General features: G+C 45.6%; 1 protein-coding gene across 3 annotated transcripts in view; it reads right to left on the bottom strand.

Moving 5' to 3' along the window:
* The window catches only part of Manba (mannosidase beta), a 96,834-nt gene that overhangs the window by 54,186 nt on the left and 28,267 nt on the right, over positions 1-14,381 (bottom strand). For all 3 annotated transcript variants that reach the window (XR_005091855.1, XM_028857392.2, XM_037207131.1), the window contains exons 5-7: positions 13,430-13,553; positions 4,158-4,333; positions 2,731-2,841 (exon numbers count right to left, since the gene is read on the bottom strand). Coding sequence is in view for 2 of the 3 variants with exons in the window: in XM_028857392.2 (XP_028713225.1) it covers positions 2,731-2,841; positions 4,158-4,333; positions 13,430-13,553 (411 nt within the window). In the remaining variant the exon portion in view is untranslated. The remainder of the gene's footprint in view (positions 1-2,730; positions 2,842-4,157; positions 4,334-13,429; positions 13,554-14,381) is intronic.

Raw genomic sequence — 14,381 nt, 5'->3', positions numbered from 1 at the left:
ATGTTCTCTTTCTGCCCTAGGAAACTGCAAAGATGGAAATGGGGATTTAAACATCAAAGAAAGGAGTGAAGTGCATTTCAAATTTAAAAACTGAGGAAATCCCCCATTGCTTTTCTAATTAGAACGGCTATTGGCAATCTTCTCCTTCTGGCTTTGGGGTATGAGATACAAGTTCTAATTGACTGCTTACATTGTTTTATCACCTTCTGACAATAATTTAACTGAATAATCTTGACATCAGAGACAATATAGTCTTCTGTTGCTTTCAGCAAAGTCAGTTACCTTCCATGGAGAGTGCTATGAGATAAGATATGCTAGAGGGAGATGGCGGCTAAGTGACTTTCTATCCAAAAACGCAAACTATGATTATCATTCAAAACTGTTTTTGGGTCAGTGAGTGAGATGGCTTAGCAGATAAAGGCTCCTACTGCACCCACCTGATGGCCACGTTTGGTTTCCCAGGACCCACGTGGTAGAAGGAGAGAACCAACTCTACGACACTGACCCTTGACCACCAGGTAGGAGCTGGAGGAAACCGTTCCTTCTCTCCGGTGCTTCGGTCACAGCGACGCAGAAGTAACTAGCACACTATAGACACCAACCACCGTGAAAACTCTGGTTCCTAGCACATCGATACATCCACTGATTTGCTCAGAGGCCCACATGTGGACCATTAGCCTAACCCACAGCGGGCCACCGTTACAAACCGGTGAAGTCAGACATGTCAGCGTTAGTGGTTGCCACAGCCACTGCCTTGACGGCCGTCATTGCTGGAACCCTTGCAGTTTGGTTCCACTCTGATCAAGGCAGCCAGTGGCCTCCTCGCTGCCAAACCCACGGGACCCTTCAGTGTCTTTCTATCATGAACACCTTTGCAACGGCTGATGCTTGTGAGCGCGGCCTGCTCCCTGAACAGTCTCCCTCCAGTTCCGCACCCCTCCCCACAAACTGGGTGACTCTCTACCTCTGACCGTTCCTGCTCAGTTTTCTCTACAGACTGTTCTCTTGCCACATCCTTATTTTAATTCCTCAGGGTTCAGCCCTCTTTGTGCCCTCCCTGAGGTGGTTCATCCCATGCCAGAGCTACAGTTATCTGCATTCTGCCAATTTACACATCCATATCCCTAACCCAGTTCAAATCCTTATTTTGTTTTGTTTCGATGTTTTCTTTAGAGATGGGGTCTTACTAGATAGTCCAGGCTGGCCTCAAACTCTGACCCCTTACCTCACTCTCCCAAGTGCTAGGATTAAAGGCATGTACCACCATGCCTGGCTCGCCTCCAGAGTTCTCTGTTTCTCTAGCAGACTCATCAAATGTCATGACAAGTGCTGGTTTAATGAAGTCACCTCCCAGCCGAATTATTAGTTTTACTGAGGTCTCAAAGAAATAAATGCAATGCATTATCCCAGTTTTATCAGGAGCATAGCAGTCAAAGCACAATAGCACCCCAAGAGGTAACTGAATGAATAGGCACCAACAATCATGATCTCCACGGAAGCCACACAGGGAGACAGTACGCTCCACACCTGTGCAGGAATGCAGGGACGGGCCGACACATCTTCGTCCCCTTCGATGCTCAAAGGCTGACATCTTCATGCAGAGTGAACAATGGTACAACCAATATAAGCCTACATGAAAAGGAACGATGTACCACAAATACAAGCCCTTCTTTTGTCTCTATAGTAAGTTTGAACAACTCATTATTTTTCACATCTTTATGAAGACAACACACAATAAATCATTATGTGGAAGAACGCACTTTCCCCGGCCAAGAGAATGAGAAAAGAAGTCCAAGAATTGTCCTCAAACATGCTAAGCATGTGTGCACACACTCACATTCATACTGTCTAAGAAATATGTAGCACGCTTAAACAAAAGAAAAATTCAAATGAACTGTATAATGGTATATTCTATACTCAGGATGCCATCTGAGCCCAAGGAGAGGTGATGCCCATTGTGAGAGATGGCACCACAGGGCAACCTCCATCATCTGTAGATACCAAAGGTTGATGTCAGGGGAAGGAAAACTCTAGGTATGAATTATTGTCACTGCTATTTAGATCCTGTGGCTGTGATAGGCTAGACCTGAGTTATGTCATTCTGACTGCCCCCATTTTAACACAAGGGTATGGCACTTACAGGGTTGAGTAAACCCATATAACTAAGAACGTGCAGTTCTTTGCATTTCTAAGTGCTATACCCCAAGGTGGGAAGGAGGGAAAAGTTAGAGAGCATCAATAGAAGCATGTGAACTTGGAAAATGAAGACAATTGGCTAAAGAAGTAAGTATAAGTTAGTGTTGCTGTTGTTGCTCCGTGGATTAGGAGTAAGAAGAAAAAGGGTTAGGCCGCGTTCCTTCTTATCATATGATCCTTCTAATGGCATTTACACTTTAAAATTACACAGATGTGTTACTTAGATGTAACGCAAGAGCACACTGGAGAAGACCGAGGATGTGACACACTGGGAGAGACAGTCTGAGTTCCGATCCCAGCTTAAATCCCAGCACCAAGAAAGAAAGAAAACAAGGAAAGAGTGTGAAACATGGAAGACTGTGGCCAAACGAGAAATCTGATCCATTTAGGAACCCACAGCGATACACCTTTGAATGCTATTACTCTGGGGGGTAGAACTGTAAATTTTACTAATTTCTTCTTTTCTTTCAAATCTCAGTACTGCTATTTTATTAAGACATAACTTCCTTTTCACAAAATAGTGTACTTACTTACCATGGCTGACTTTTTAATATTTAGGCTTCCATCCAGCTCAAAGAGAACTGTCATGCTGTATCCAGTCTGATTTCCATGTCCATTAGGCCACCAGGTCTCCACAGCAACCTCCTTTTAAGAAATAATTCATTCTAAGTGATGTGACACATCTTTATAAAAATAGTATGACTCATCACGTTACATGACTTTCTCAATAGTGAAGCATAAACTGTGTCCTAAAGCAGCATAAATTTCCATGCCTACTCTCTGCCAAAGTCTAGCCACAGAATAACTGTTTTAAAACTTTATGCTTTTATTTGTTTGCTTATCTTGAGTCAGGGTCTCCTGAGCCCAAGTTGGCTTCAAACTCTCTGTGTAGCAGAGGAGGACCGTGAACTTCTGATCCTCCTGCCTCCACCTCCAGAAGCCTAGGATTACAGTTTATGTGGTACTGGGGATCAAACTCAGGACTTCACACATACTAGGGAAGGATTCTACTGACTGAACTATGTTCCCAGCCCCTCCACTGAGAATATCTAAGCAATCAACATGCTGGGAGCGTAGCGCAGATTACTAGACCAGAGCACCTCTGTGTTCAAGTAACAGCTGTTCCCTGCCCTACCGCTCCAAAGTGTGTTTACCCTATAGTCTCAACACCTAGAATTGGACTTAGAAGTTGACTCTTCTACGCCCAGGACTGAAGCTCTTGTTTCTTTCAAGTTGTTGTTACTCTGCTCTGTCTTTGCCTGTTCACTATCATCAACCAGATTAATAGAAAAAAACGGAAGCTAAAACCTACCCCATCTAAACATGAACAAACCTTGAGTCCAAGTTTAGAGTGTTACAGGTGGAAAAAATACCAATATTCAAAGCCAATGAAAATGAATGGAAAAGAACCACCACACTGAAACCAGAAATGCAAATTAAGGATGTAACTGACTTCTTAGAATAAAAATTGACAAATTAATCACATATTTTTCTATTATATTAATCTTACATGTGAGAAATCATTCATTAGTTAACGTACAGAATATATGAGAAGTTAAAAATAAAGGCAAAAATGCTATGTGTGGTGATATACACCTGTACACCTGGAATCTCTTCACTTAAGAGTCCCAAAGGCCAGAGGATGACTTCAAGTTGGAGAGCAGTCTGAGCTACACACTGGGTTTTAGGCCAGCCTGGGCTACAATGCAAGACCCTATGTCAAACAAACAAGAAAAGAAGCCAGCCTGGGCTGCTTAGTGAGTTCCACTTTGTACCACAGTGTGCAATCTTGTCTCCAAAGAAAAAAATTCTAAATAAATGAAGCCCCTAAAAATGAAAAGGTAGTAAGGAAGTGATTAGAAAATACAAGGAGAAAGCAAATGCCCACCCCGCTCTGCCATTTCTCCCCTTGGACAGCAAGTGCATTCATCCAGCATTTCCCCGGAAGTGACATCACTCACCTTGCTAATTTTCACAAGGAGTTTAACAACCCTTTGCCTCTGTTGAAGTTTAATGTTGTATTGCTGCTGTATTTTCAGTTTAGGGATGGCTACAGTCACCTGACCACCAACTGGCTTGGAGCTGACAACATCAAACGAAGCCTCGATTTCAATATTCCACTCCAGAGAAGCGTTATCTACAGCACAAAAGACGAAAAGGACTCATGCTAAGCGCCAACCCTGTGTGCGACAGGACTCACTGGAAATAAGACAGGAGCAGCGGCTTCGCAGTGAGTGTTCCACTAGGGCTAAGCAGTGAGTGCTCCACTGGGCTAAGCAGTGAGTGCTCCACTAGGGCTACGCAGTGAGTGCTCCACTGGGCTAAGCAGTGAGTGCTCCACTGTGGCTACGCAGTGAGTGCTCCACTAGGCTGAGTGCTAGCAGTGAGTGCTCCACTGTGGCTAAGCAGTGAGTGCTCCACTAGGGCTATGCAGTGAGTGCTCCACTAGGGCTAAGCAGTGAGTGCTCCACTAGAGCTATGCAGTGAGTGCTCCACTAGTGGCTAAGCAGTGAGTGCTCCACTGTGGCTACGCAGTGAGTGCTCCACTAGGGCTACGCAGTGAGTGCTCCACTAGGGCTATGCAGTGAGTGCTCCACTAGGGCTAAGCAGTGAGTGCTCCACTGTGGCTATGCAGTGAGTGCTCCACTAGGGCTATGTAGTGAGTTCTCCACTACGCTGCCACAGAAGAAAGCTAAGAGGAAACGTTCTTTTAATCTGCAGAGTGGAATCCTTTGTTCTAAACAACCAGAATTGTGCATTTTATACAGACTTATAGTAGCACAGGGAAAATTAAGCAACCGGAGTTCACAAAACCTTAAATAACCAGTAATTTTGTGATATTATCAGAATAGCATATAATCCTGTCTAGTCATCATATGCAGTGGGACCTAGACATAGGAGGTGCATCTCTTCCGGAATCTACAAGTTGCCAGTTCCTAAATAAACCTCCGATCCTCAGCTCTCTTGTATGCAAGATACTTTTGAAAGTATTACTGGGAGGCAAGAACAGAAGAAAAGGGCGGCAGGTACCCCAGAATCCTGTCCTTCTCAGCCCAGCTAAGACTGATGTCCTCTCCCTCACTCTCACACTCTGGCCCAGACAAGAAGTAAGCTCTTAAGGGAACCCGTGGGTAGGCAAGACTGGCCTACCCTGTCTGTGAGGCTCTCCTTGGCCTGCAGCCTCCATCCTCATACCCTGTGTCCGTGCAGAAGAAATTGCAGCTTCTTTTGGTCCTGTGATCTCGACCCAGAAGACAATCCAGAGGACAGCAAAGATTGTGTTCTAAACAATGACTCATTTCAGGGGTTTCCCGGGGCCAGCTCATGCACTCATACAGGTTCTTGAAAGGAAGGAAGAAAAAGAGCAAAAAGAAAGGAAACAGGAGGGGAAGGAAGGGAGGGGAGGGAATGGAAGGGAAAGATGGATGAGGTTTGTCTGGCCTGGATAGGAATCCATAATAATGCCAAGCAGACATACCCCCATTCATTAAGGCTTCTCTAGTATGTGTGCAACACATTTAACTGAAAATCTCTAAAGAAAGGCTGAGGGTATGACTAAGTAGGAGAGTGCTTGCCTAGTGCATGTGAAGTCTTGGGTTTCATCTCCAGCCTAAGAGAGTAAAGACTTCTCCATTGGTGAATTCCTTCACCCTCTGGGATTTGCTTCTTGAGTGCTGGGATTAAAGGCAGTGACAGCCCACACCTTTAATCCCAGCATTTAGGAGGCAGAGGCAGTTGGATCTCTGTAAGTTTGAGGCCAGCCTGGTCTACAGAGCGAGTTCAAAGACAGCCGAGGATACACAGAGAAACCCTGTCTCAAACAAACAAACAAACAAACAAACAACAACATCAATTCTCCAAAGAATCCCAGCTTTTCTATTATAACAGACTCCACTTCTTTATCTGGATGTGGCTGACAGAAGAAAAGGGGGAGAGGAAGGTTGGCTCAGGAGGCCAAGGCAGCTGCCACACAACCTGAGGGTCTGAGTTCCAGCCCCAGGCCCCACATGGAAGGAGGAATCGATTGACTCACGCATGTACACAAGCACACGAGTGTGCACACACATACATGAAATGAATAAATAAAATGTAATGTTTTCAAAAGGAAAGAAGCCTCTTTATTCAGCTGTCTAGAAGAAAACAGCGTAAAAGAGAAATGGAGAGCTGGGCGTGGTGGTGCACACATGTGATCCCAGCACTTGGGAAGTAGAGGCAGGAATTCCTGGAGTTCGAGGTCACCTTCTGCTACACAGTGAGCAAAAGAGTCTTCTGAGCCACATGACACCCTGTCTGAAAAGACGTACAAAACATAAAGGAGAGAGAGAAGCTAAGTTGGTTGAGCTCATTAAGTCTTGCAATATGTTCCTGGATGACGTGCTTTCAAACCGTATCCTATGGGGCTGAAGAGATGGCTCAGAGGTTAAGACTGCTTGCTGCTCTTCTAGAGGACCAGGATTATATTCCCAGCATACTTGTCAGACAGTTCCCAACTAACTGTAACTCCAGCTCCGGAGATCCTACGCCCTCCTGCCTCGTCGCATTCCCACCCTACTGCTCCAGCTCCGGGAGATCCTATGCCCTCTCCTGGCCTTCTTGGGTACTTGCATTCCGGGCACATACCCACACACAGACACATACAATAAATACTTTAAAAAATACCATATCCTAAGCCTTGCTTTAGCTTGTGCCTACACTAATAAAGTCTCAGGCATCGATGTCTCCATCCACCATATGGTATCTGGCTTCAAGAGAAACTGAGTTTTTCCACAACTCTTACAAGGTGGAAATGAGTTGTCTGATTTGAGAACAAAAGGAAAGAACCACGGGACATTAGAGGCAGAAGGAACTTGGACGTCTCCTAGCCACTGGGCAGGTTTCTGAGACGCTACCGGTAGCCCTCCCTCATAGCCGCCAAAGCCAGCGGACAGGGAGAGGCCCTGGGCTTTCCGACTTGCTCTCACAGCTTCCCACTGCATGGCTAGGGAGGTGCCCAGCCAACAGAATGACACTGGGGACATGAATTTGTACGTGAATGATGAGGGACAGCACAAGAACTTTCCATCTTTCATAGTGCAAGTCCAATATCAGATATGTTCAATGCGAAACTACTGTGAGGGAAGCCCATCTGAAACTAGCACACGGTCACTCTTAAAGATGAAAATTAAGTCTTTATTGCCAGTCGGAGGCTGACAGGAAACTTGCCCAAATCATGCAGCCCTGAGCTGTATAGCCCTTTGTCTTTTATACATAAAAACCATATCTGAGTTGTCACACTTCAGTTAGCAAGCAGCAGAACTACAGAAGCCCAAAAGCAAGGTTAGTCATTTAAGGACTGTCCTGGACTATGGACTAGGTCTTTGGTGGATTTGGTCTTTGTTCCCACTCTGGCAGGTGCTAGGACCCATATGCTGGGGTTTTGTTTGTTTGTTTGTTTGTTTGTTTTTTGGTTTTTCAAGACAGGGTTTCTCTGTGTAGCTTTGCGCCTTTCCTGGAACTCACTTGGCAGCCCAGGCTGGTCTCGAACTCACAGAGATCAGCCTGGCTCTGCCTCCCGAGTGCTGGGATTAAAGGCGTGTGCCACCACCGCCCGGCTCCATATACTGGGTTTTAAGGTCAGAATTGGGCTTCTAACATGGTGTCAGTTGTGCTAAGGTCAGGGGGCCTGTTAAAAAGCAAAGCACTTGGGACGAAGTAGAACATTGAGTCTGCATGTCTCAAGGCTTGAGAGATCAATGGCTTAGCAGTTAAGAGCACCAGCTGCACTTCCAGGGGACCTGGGTTTGTTTCCTAGCATCCACTTGGTAACTAACAACCACCTGTAACTCCAGTTCCAGGGCATCCAGTACCCTCTTCTGAACTCCTCAAGCTCCTGGCACACATGTTGTACACATACATACATGCAAGCTAAACATTCACACATGTAAAATAAAAAATAACTGAATCATTTTTGTAAATGTTGTCCTGAAAATAAGAGGAGCTTGGAAGGCAGAACCCTGAATCCCATGGAGAGTATGTTTGACCCTACACTGTGATGACATGATGCCATGCACAGTCCCTCCACTGTGCATCTTTGTACCCAAGCTACCTGAGAAGGGTAGGACAACAGTCCTGTGAGCACCTTGGAAAAACAAGAGAAAGACTTTTCCTGAATAAGTACTGCCTGAAACTCCGGACAGGTCTACACACTCTGGCCAAAGTGCTTCTCTAACTCTAACAGTGCACCTGGAGAAACGTCCCAGTTAAGAATGCCAAGCAGGCTGGTGAGATGGCTCAGTGGTTAAGTATCCTGACTGTTCTTGCAGAGGACTGAGTTTGGGTCCCAGCATTCATATCAGGTGACTCCTAATTCCTATAGTTCCAGTTCTAGGAGACTGGACACCCTCTGGCTTTCAAGGGCATTTGCACACACGTGATGGACATAAACTCATGCAAACACACATATATGCACATTTTTTTTTATTTTAAAAACAAAAACAGACAAGCATGGAGGGCAGGGGCCTTTAATCCCAGCACTCAGGAGGCAGAGGCAGGTAGATCTCTGAGTTCAAGGCCAGCGGTCCACATAGTGAATTCAAGGCCAGCCTGGTCTATGTGGTGAGTGAATATCAGAAGGGCTGCAGTGATGATTGGGTGGGCAAAGTGCTCGCCACCCGGGTGTGAGGCCCTGAGTTTGAATTCCCTGAATCTTGTAAAGCTGGGATGTAGCAGGAATCTTAAAAGTTCTTATTAATAAAATCAAACCTGAGGCGAGTTATTGGGGTCCATGCTGGTAGATCAGAGAGACAGAACAAGCCACAGCTATCTCACCTTGCCGGATCCTCAGCTGGTTTTGTCTCCTCAGACTGGAGGCCTGAGTCCTCATCTGGAATGGGTCTCAGCTGAATTGCTGCTCAAAAGCCTGAAGCTTAACCAGCCACATGCTTAACCAGCCAAATGCTTAACCAGCCAAAAACCTTCTAGCCAAATGCCTACCAGCCAAATGCCTCTAGTTTCTGGTCCTCACGCCTTATATATCTTTTTGGTTTCTACCACCACTCCCTGGGATTAAAGGCTGGCTTTCTGGGATTAAAGGCGTGTCACCATGCTTGGCTATTTCCAATGTGGCCTTGAACTCACAGAGATCCAGAGGGATTTCTATCTCTGGAATGCTAGGATTAAAGGCGTGTGCTATCACTGCCTAACTAGTGGCTTGTCTGTTCTCTGACCCCAGGTAAGTTTATTAAGGTACACAATATTTTGGGGAACACAATACCACCACATCTCCTCTCTTTTTGTCTAAAATTAAAAAAAGCTTATAACTAATACAAGAAAAACTATCCAATAAGTATATACAATATATACAGCCAAAAATTACATTAATGATGTCTAGTCCATTAACATTTGACAGATTCAGATAAAAACTCCATTATATATATTAACAATGTCCAGTCCAGTAACATCTGATAAACTCAGACCAAAAAATTTTCATTACTTATCTTATTTAAAACAAGTAGTTCCTTTTTAAAAGTAGATTCCATAATCTCCCTTTTTATCTTATCATATCCATATTTTCTCTTTTTTCTTTTCATAATAGATTCAGTAGTCTACCTTTTGTTATTTTTATATCTTCCCCTTTTTCTTCAGTGTAGATTCAATGATCTACCTATTTATCCTATTATTTCTTTATCTTTTTCCTCAGAGTAGATTCGATGATCTATCTCATATCTATATTCTCTTTTTCTTTTTGCTTTCTAGGGGTGAAGATATCTTTAGGGAATCTTGAAAAGAAAATTTTTTGGGTTAATTGTCAAGTCCTGTATCATTTGTCCAGTCTCTGCATAAAAGGAAAGTTCAGGGCTTGTTTCAAGTCCTTGTTTGAGTAGTCTGTCAGGCTGGATCTTCTCAACTAGTCCTCTCGAAATTGTTCTGATCAGTTTGTAGTCCAAAGTCGATTTTTCCATGGTGTTAATCGGCTTAATGCTTTATCATAGTCCATGTGGAATCATCGTTGTAGAATCCTGTCATCTTTTTGAAGATTTCAAAGTCAAAGTCACTGTTAGGCATGGTCATGGTTTCCTGCAGACTTTTTTTTTTTTTTTTTTTTTTTTTTTTGCCTCCTCTGTGGTTTGGAGCAATCATAGTCTGATAAATGTCTGTCTCTCGGAACCATGAACATTCTTCCCTAGTACAGGAAATCTTCACTGCAATTTCTCCCCACCAAAATTTGTCTTGCCAAAATTTTCCAAACTGACCTTTGCTGATGCTTTCTTGTAACACGATGGTCCTGACAATTCTTCTCTGAACCAGCAGCAGTAAACCCTTCGTCCCTGGTAGCAGCATCACTGCAGTCACCAACATGATGAGAAAGAGCTGGCAATGTGGAGCAGTAGCCACTGCTTCCATGGTCCCACCACTGTTTGTGGTTCATTCCGGGCCAAAGCTTCTCCCAAGCCTCCTAGGCCGGCCTCAAACTCGGAATCCTCCTGCCTCTGTCTCCTTCAGCAAATCCTACCGGCGTGTGCCACCACCACCGGCTGAGTGTAGCTTGGGCCTGAGCTGGGGCTCACAAGGCCACAGGCAAACAGGTTTTTCATGAATTCGTAACACAAACGTTGGGCGCCAGATGTAGCATGAATCTTAAAAGTTCTTATTAATAAAATCAACCCCGAGGCCAGTTATTGGGGTCCATGCTGGTAGATCAGAGAGACAGAATAAGCCACAGCTATCTCACCTCGCCAGATCCTCAGCTGGTCTTGTCTCCTCAGACTGGAGGCTGCTGTGTCCTCGTCCCAATAGCTCTCAGCTGAACTGCTGCTCCAAAGCCTGAATGCTTAATCAGCCACATGCTTAACCAGCTAAAATGCTTAACCAGCCAAAAACCTTCTAGCCAAATGCCTACCAGCCAAATGCCTCTAGTTTCTGGTCCTCACGCCTTATATATCTTTTTGGTTTCTACCACCACTCCCTGGGATTAAAGGCTGGCTTTCTGGGATTAAAGGCGTGTCACCATGCTTGGCTATTTCCAATGTGGCCTTGAACTCACAGAGATCCAGAGGGATTTCTATCTCTGGAATGCTAGGATTAAAGGCGTGTGCTATCACTGCCTAACTAGTGGCTTGTCTGTTCTCTGACCCCAGGTAAGTTTATTAAGGTACACAATATTTTGGGGAACACAATACCTCCACACTGGGTACTCTAGCACACATCTGTAACCTCTAGTGAGACTGGAGGTGAAGACAGAAGACTCCTCAACAGCTCGTGGCTAGGTATCCTGACATACTCCACAGCGGTCTGAAACGGAATGGAAGACGATGGCTCACACCCAGAGCTGTCTTCTGACCTCCAAGTCTGCGCTCCGGAGAGAGAGGGAGGGGGCCAGACAGTAGCCAGGGCTTAAGGACAAACAAGGAAACAGAAGCCGGGAGGCACGGGCTGGGGTCTGCAATCGGTGATCATTGCTGGTGCTGGGGGGGGGGACTTTATCTCACTGGCAGAGAAGGCTGTTCAGAGGCAGCTGCCTTGATTGACGTTCTCCTGCCGAGTCCCTCACTGGCACCCTCCCACGCTCTGCCCTCCTGAGCCTTTATTAGAAAATGAGAGGCTAGAGGGGAAAGCGGTCCTGGGCGTTTGAAGAAGGCATGACCATACCACGCTACAATCTCTGGGTCATGGGCTGTGTAAATTCTGACACCACTCCGAAGCCCCCACACCGTGGAATGTGTAAACTCAGGCACCACACATTTTCCCAGACTCACATGAGAATTGCAGGACAGATTCAAGCAGCTATTTTTCAGAAAGGCAGGCTCCTGGCTGATTAACACAGCCCTGCCCCTGCTTCACCAATGGACAGAGCTCCTTGCCTATTTAGAGGAAATCCTGAACTAAAACAGAACCGAAAGCAAAACCCCCGAAGGCAAAAATCCAACCAAAATAAGGGCAAGCCAGCGAGAATGTGGCATACCTGAGGGACCAGACAGCTGGCAAGGCTCAGGCGGCCTCCTGTGGATGAAGCTATTTTAAAGGAAGACAATGGCATTTTCGGGGGAAAGTAATTCAGAAATGAAGAAGAAAGAGAATCCAAAGGAACAGAGAATGCCCATGGCTGCCTGCCAACCAGACGCTCAGCAGGACTGACACATTCTTGCCATGGTTTTGCATTATGTTTTCCAAAGGAGGCTGGGGTAAAGAGCAGCTGGACACTTCAGCACAGAGTGCATCGCAGGCCACAGTCCAGCTGGGAGGACAGCCCCTCCCTCCACCTCACAGACAGCACATCTAGAGTGAAGGAGGGGGCGGAGGTGGCACCCACGTGTGGGCAGGGCAAGAATGGAGCACCTCTGAGGTGGTGGACGTGTTGTTAACACAACACAGACACCAACAGCCCTGCTCAGCTCAGGAAGTCCAAAGGCAGGCTGCAGAGATGGCCTGGTGGGTAAGAGCACCTACTGTGTGAACATGAGGACCTGAGTTCAGGTCCTAGCACCAACATAAAAAGCTGAGTATGACGGGCACATACCTGTAACCCCAGTGCTGGGGGGGGGGGGGCGGGGTGGAGACAGGAGGATGGCTGGGACTTGCTGGCTACCGCATAGCTAGAGTTTTGTGGAAAGACCCTATCTCAAGGAAATTAGTGGAGATTGATAGACCCGGGGTCCCCTCTGGCCTCTGTATGCACACACACATACTCACATACCATATAGACACATAAAAGATGTTTAGAAAGAAAGAAATACACAGCATAAATACAAAATTAAGAACAATTAAGTGCAGAAGCAAGGAAACTGGCTGTGGGTGGAAACGTGGCTCTGAGGAGAGCGCGGGAAGCCTAGCATGGAGTCGGAGTGAGTGATGGAGAAGGGTGGCCAGGGCAGGGGATGTCTCAAGTGTGAGGCAGCCTGGGCTACAGAGTGAGCTCAAGCAAACCACCCAATCTTCTCTCCTTTTCTTCCTCCCCTTCCTGTCATTTCCGCGCCCCCACACCCAAAAAAAAAAAAAATTCTAACAGCTATCTACCGACAGACCTGTTTATACTGAAAATTCTCACGACAAACCATTTGTCTCAGTTTCACACCAGATACTATTGTAGTATCTATAAATTGGATATGCTGCATTATTTTAAGAAGTACCTGAAAAATATACTGATATCCCAAATTATAAACACAATTTTTGTAATAAGAAGACGTAAAAGAAGAAGAAGAAGAAGAGGAGGAAGAGGAAGAGGAGGAGGAGGAGGAGACCACAATTCTTGGCTTACCGTACATTGTCGAAAATGTGAAGTGATTCAGATGACTGATATTATAGGCTTCAAGTCTGACATCTCTCCAGATTCCTTGGGAGGGGAAGGAAGGGCCCCAGTCCCAGCTGAAGGAACACTGCTCCTGCAAGTTCAAGGGAAGGAAAAGAGAGGCACGTTCTGGTGACTTGAAAACTTAAACATTAGAAAACTCCTTTCAAGAGGAGTGGCCAGTAAGAGCTAACTATAAGACACCCGTGTGTGAAAATGTCATGACGCATGCTAAATGAAAAGGTTAGTAAAAAAAAAAAAAAAAAAAGCAAAGACTCTGTTGCTGTGGATATTGCTCTATATAAATAAAACACTGATGGCAGGAAGTAGGTTGCCAGGCAGGAAGTAGGTGGGACAAGGAGAGAGGAGAATTCTGGGAAGCGGAAGGCTGAGGGGAGAGACACTGCAGCCACTGCCAGGAGAAGCAGCATGTAAAGACGCCGGTAAGCCACCAGCCACGTGGCAAGGTATAGATTTATAGAAATGGGTTAATTTAAGATACAAGAACAGTTAGCAAGAAGCCTGCCACGGCCATACAGTTTGTAAGCAATATAAGTCTCTGTGTTTACTTGGTTGGGTCTGAGCGGCTGTGGGACTGGCAGGTGACAAAGATTTGTCCTGACTGTGGGCAAGGCAGGAAAACTCTAGCTACACTCTGTCTCTAAAATATTATATACACACTCGTTTATCAGTTTACTAATGATGCCATAGCAAAACCCCCGGGCTGGACAGGGAGGACCTCTGTGCCTCTCTCTTCTTCCATTCCTCCCATCTCCTGCTATCCAGATTCCCTTACCCTAAACACCTCGGTTCACTGAATCACCTTAATAAGAATGACTCCAAATACTTGAGTAGAGGGGGTGTTACAACTTCAACATTTAGTAAGTTTGGGGAACACAGTTCATCCCCTAACGTGTGTGTG

This window comes from Peromyscus leucopus, chromosome 6, assembly GCF_004664715.2.
Source record: "Peromyscus leucopus breed LL Stock chromosome 6, UCI_PerLeu_2.1, whole genome shotgun sequence".
NCBI classification, from domain to species: domain Eukaryota; kingdom Metazoa; phylum Chordata; class Mammalia; order Rodentia; family Cricetidae; genus Peromyscus; species Peromyscus leucopus.
This window is presented reverse-complemented; position numbering and strand designations above follow the sequence as displayed.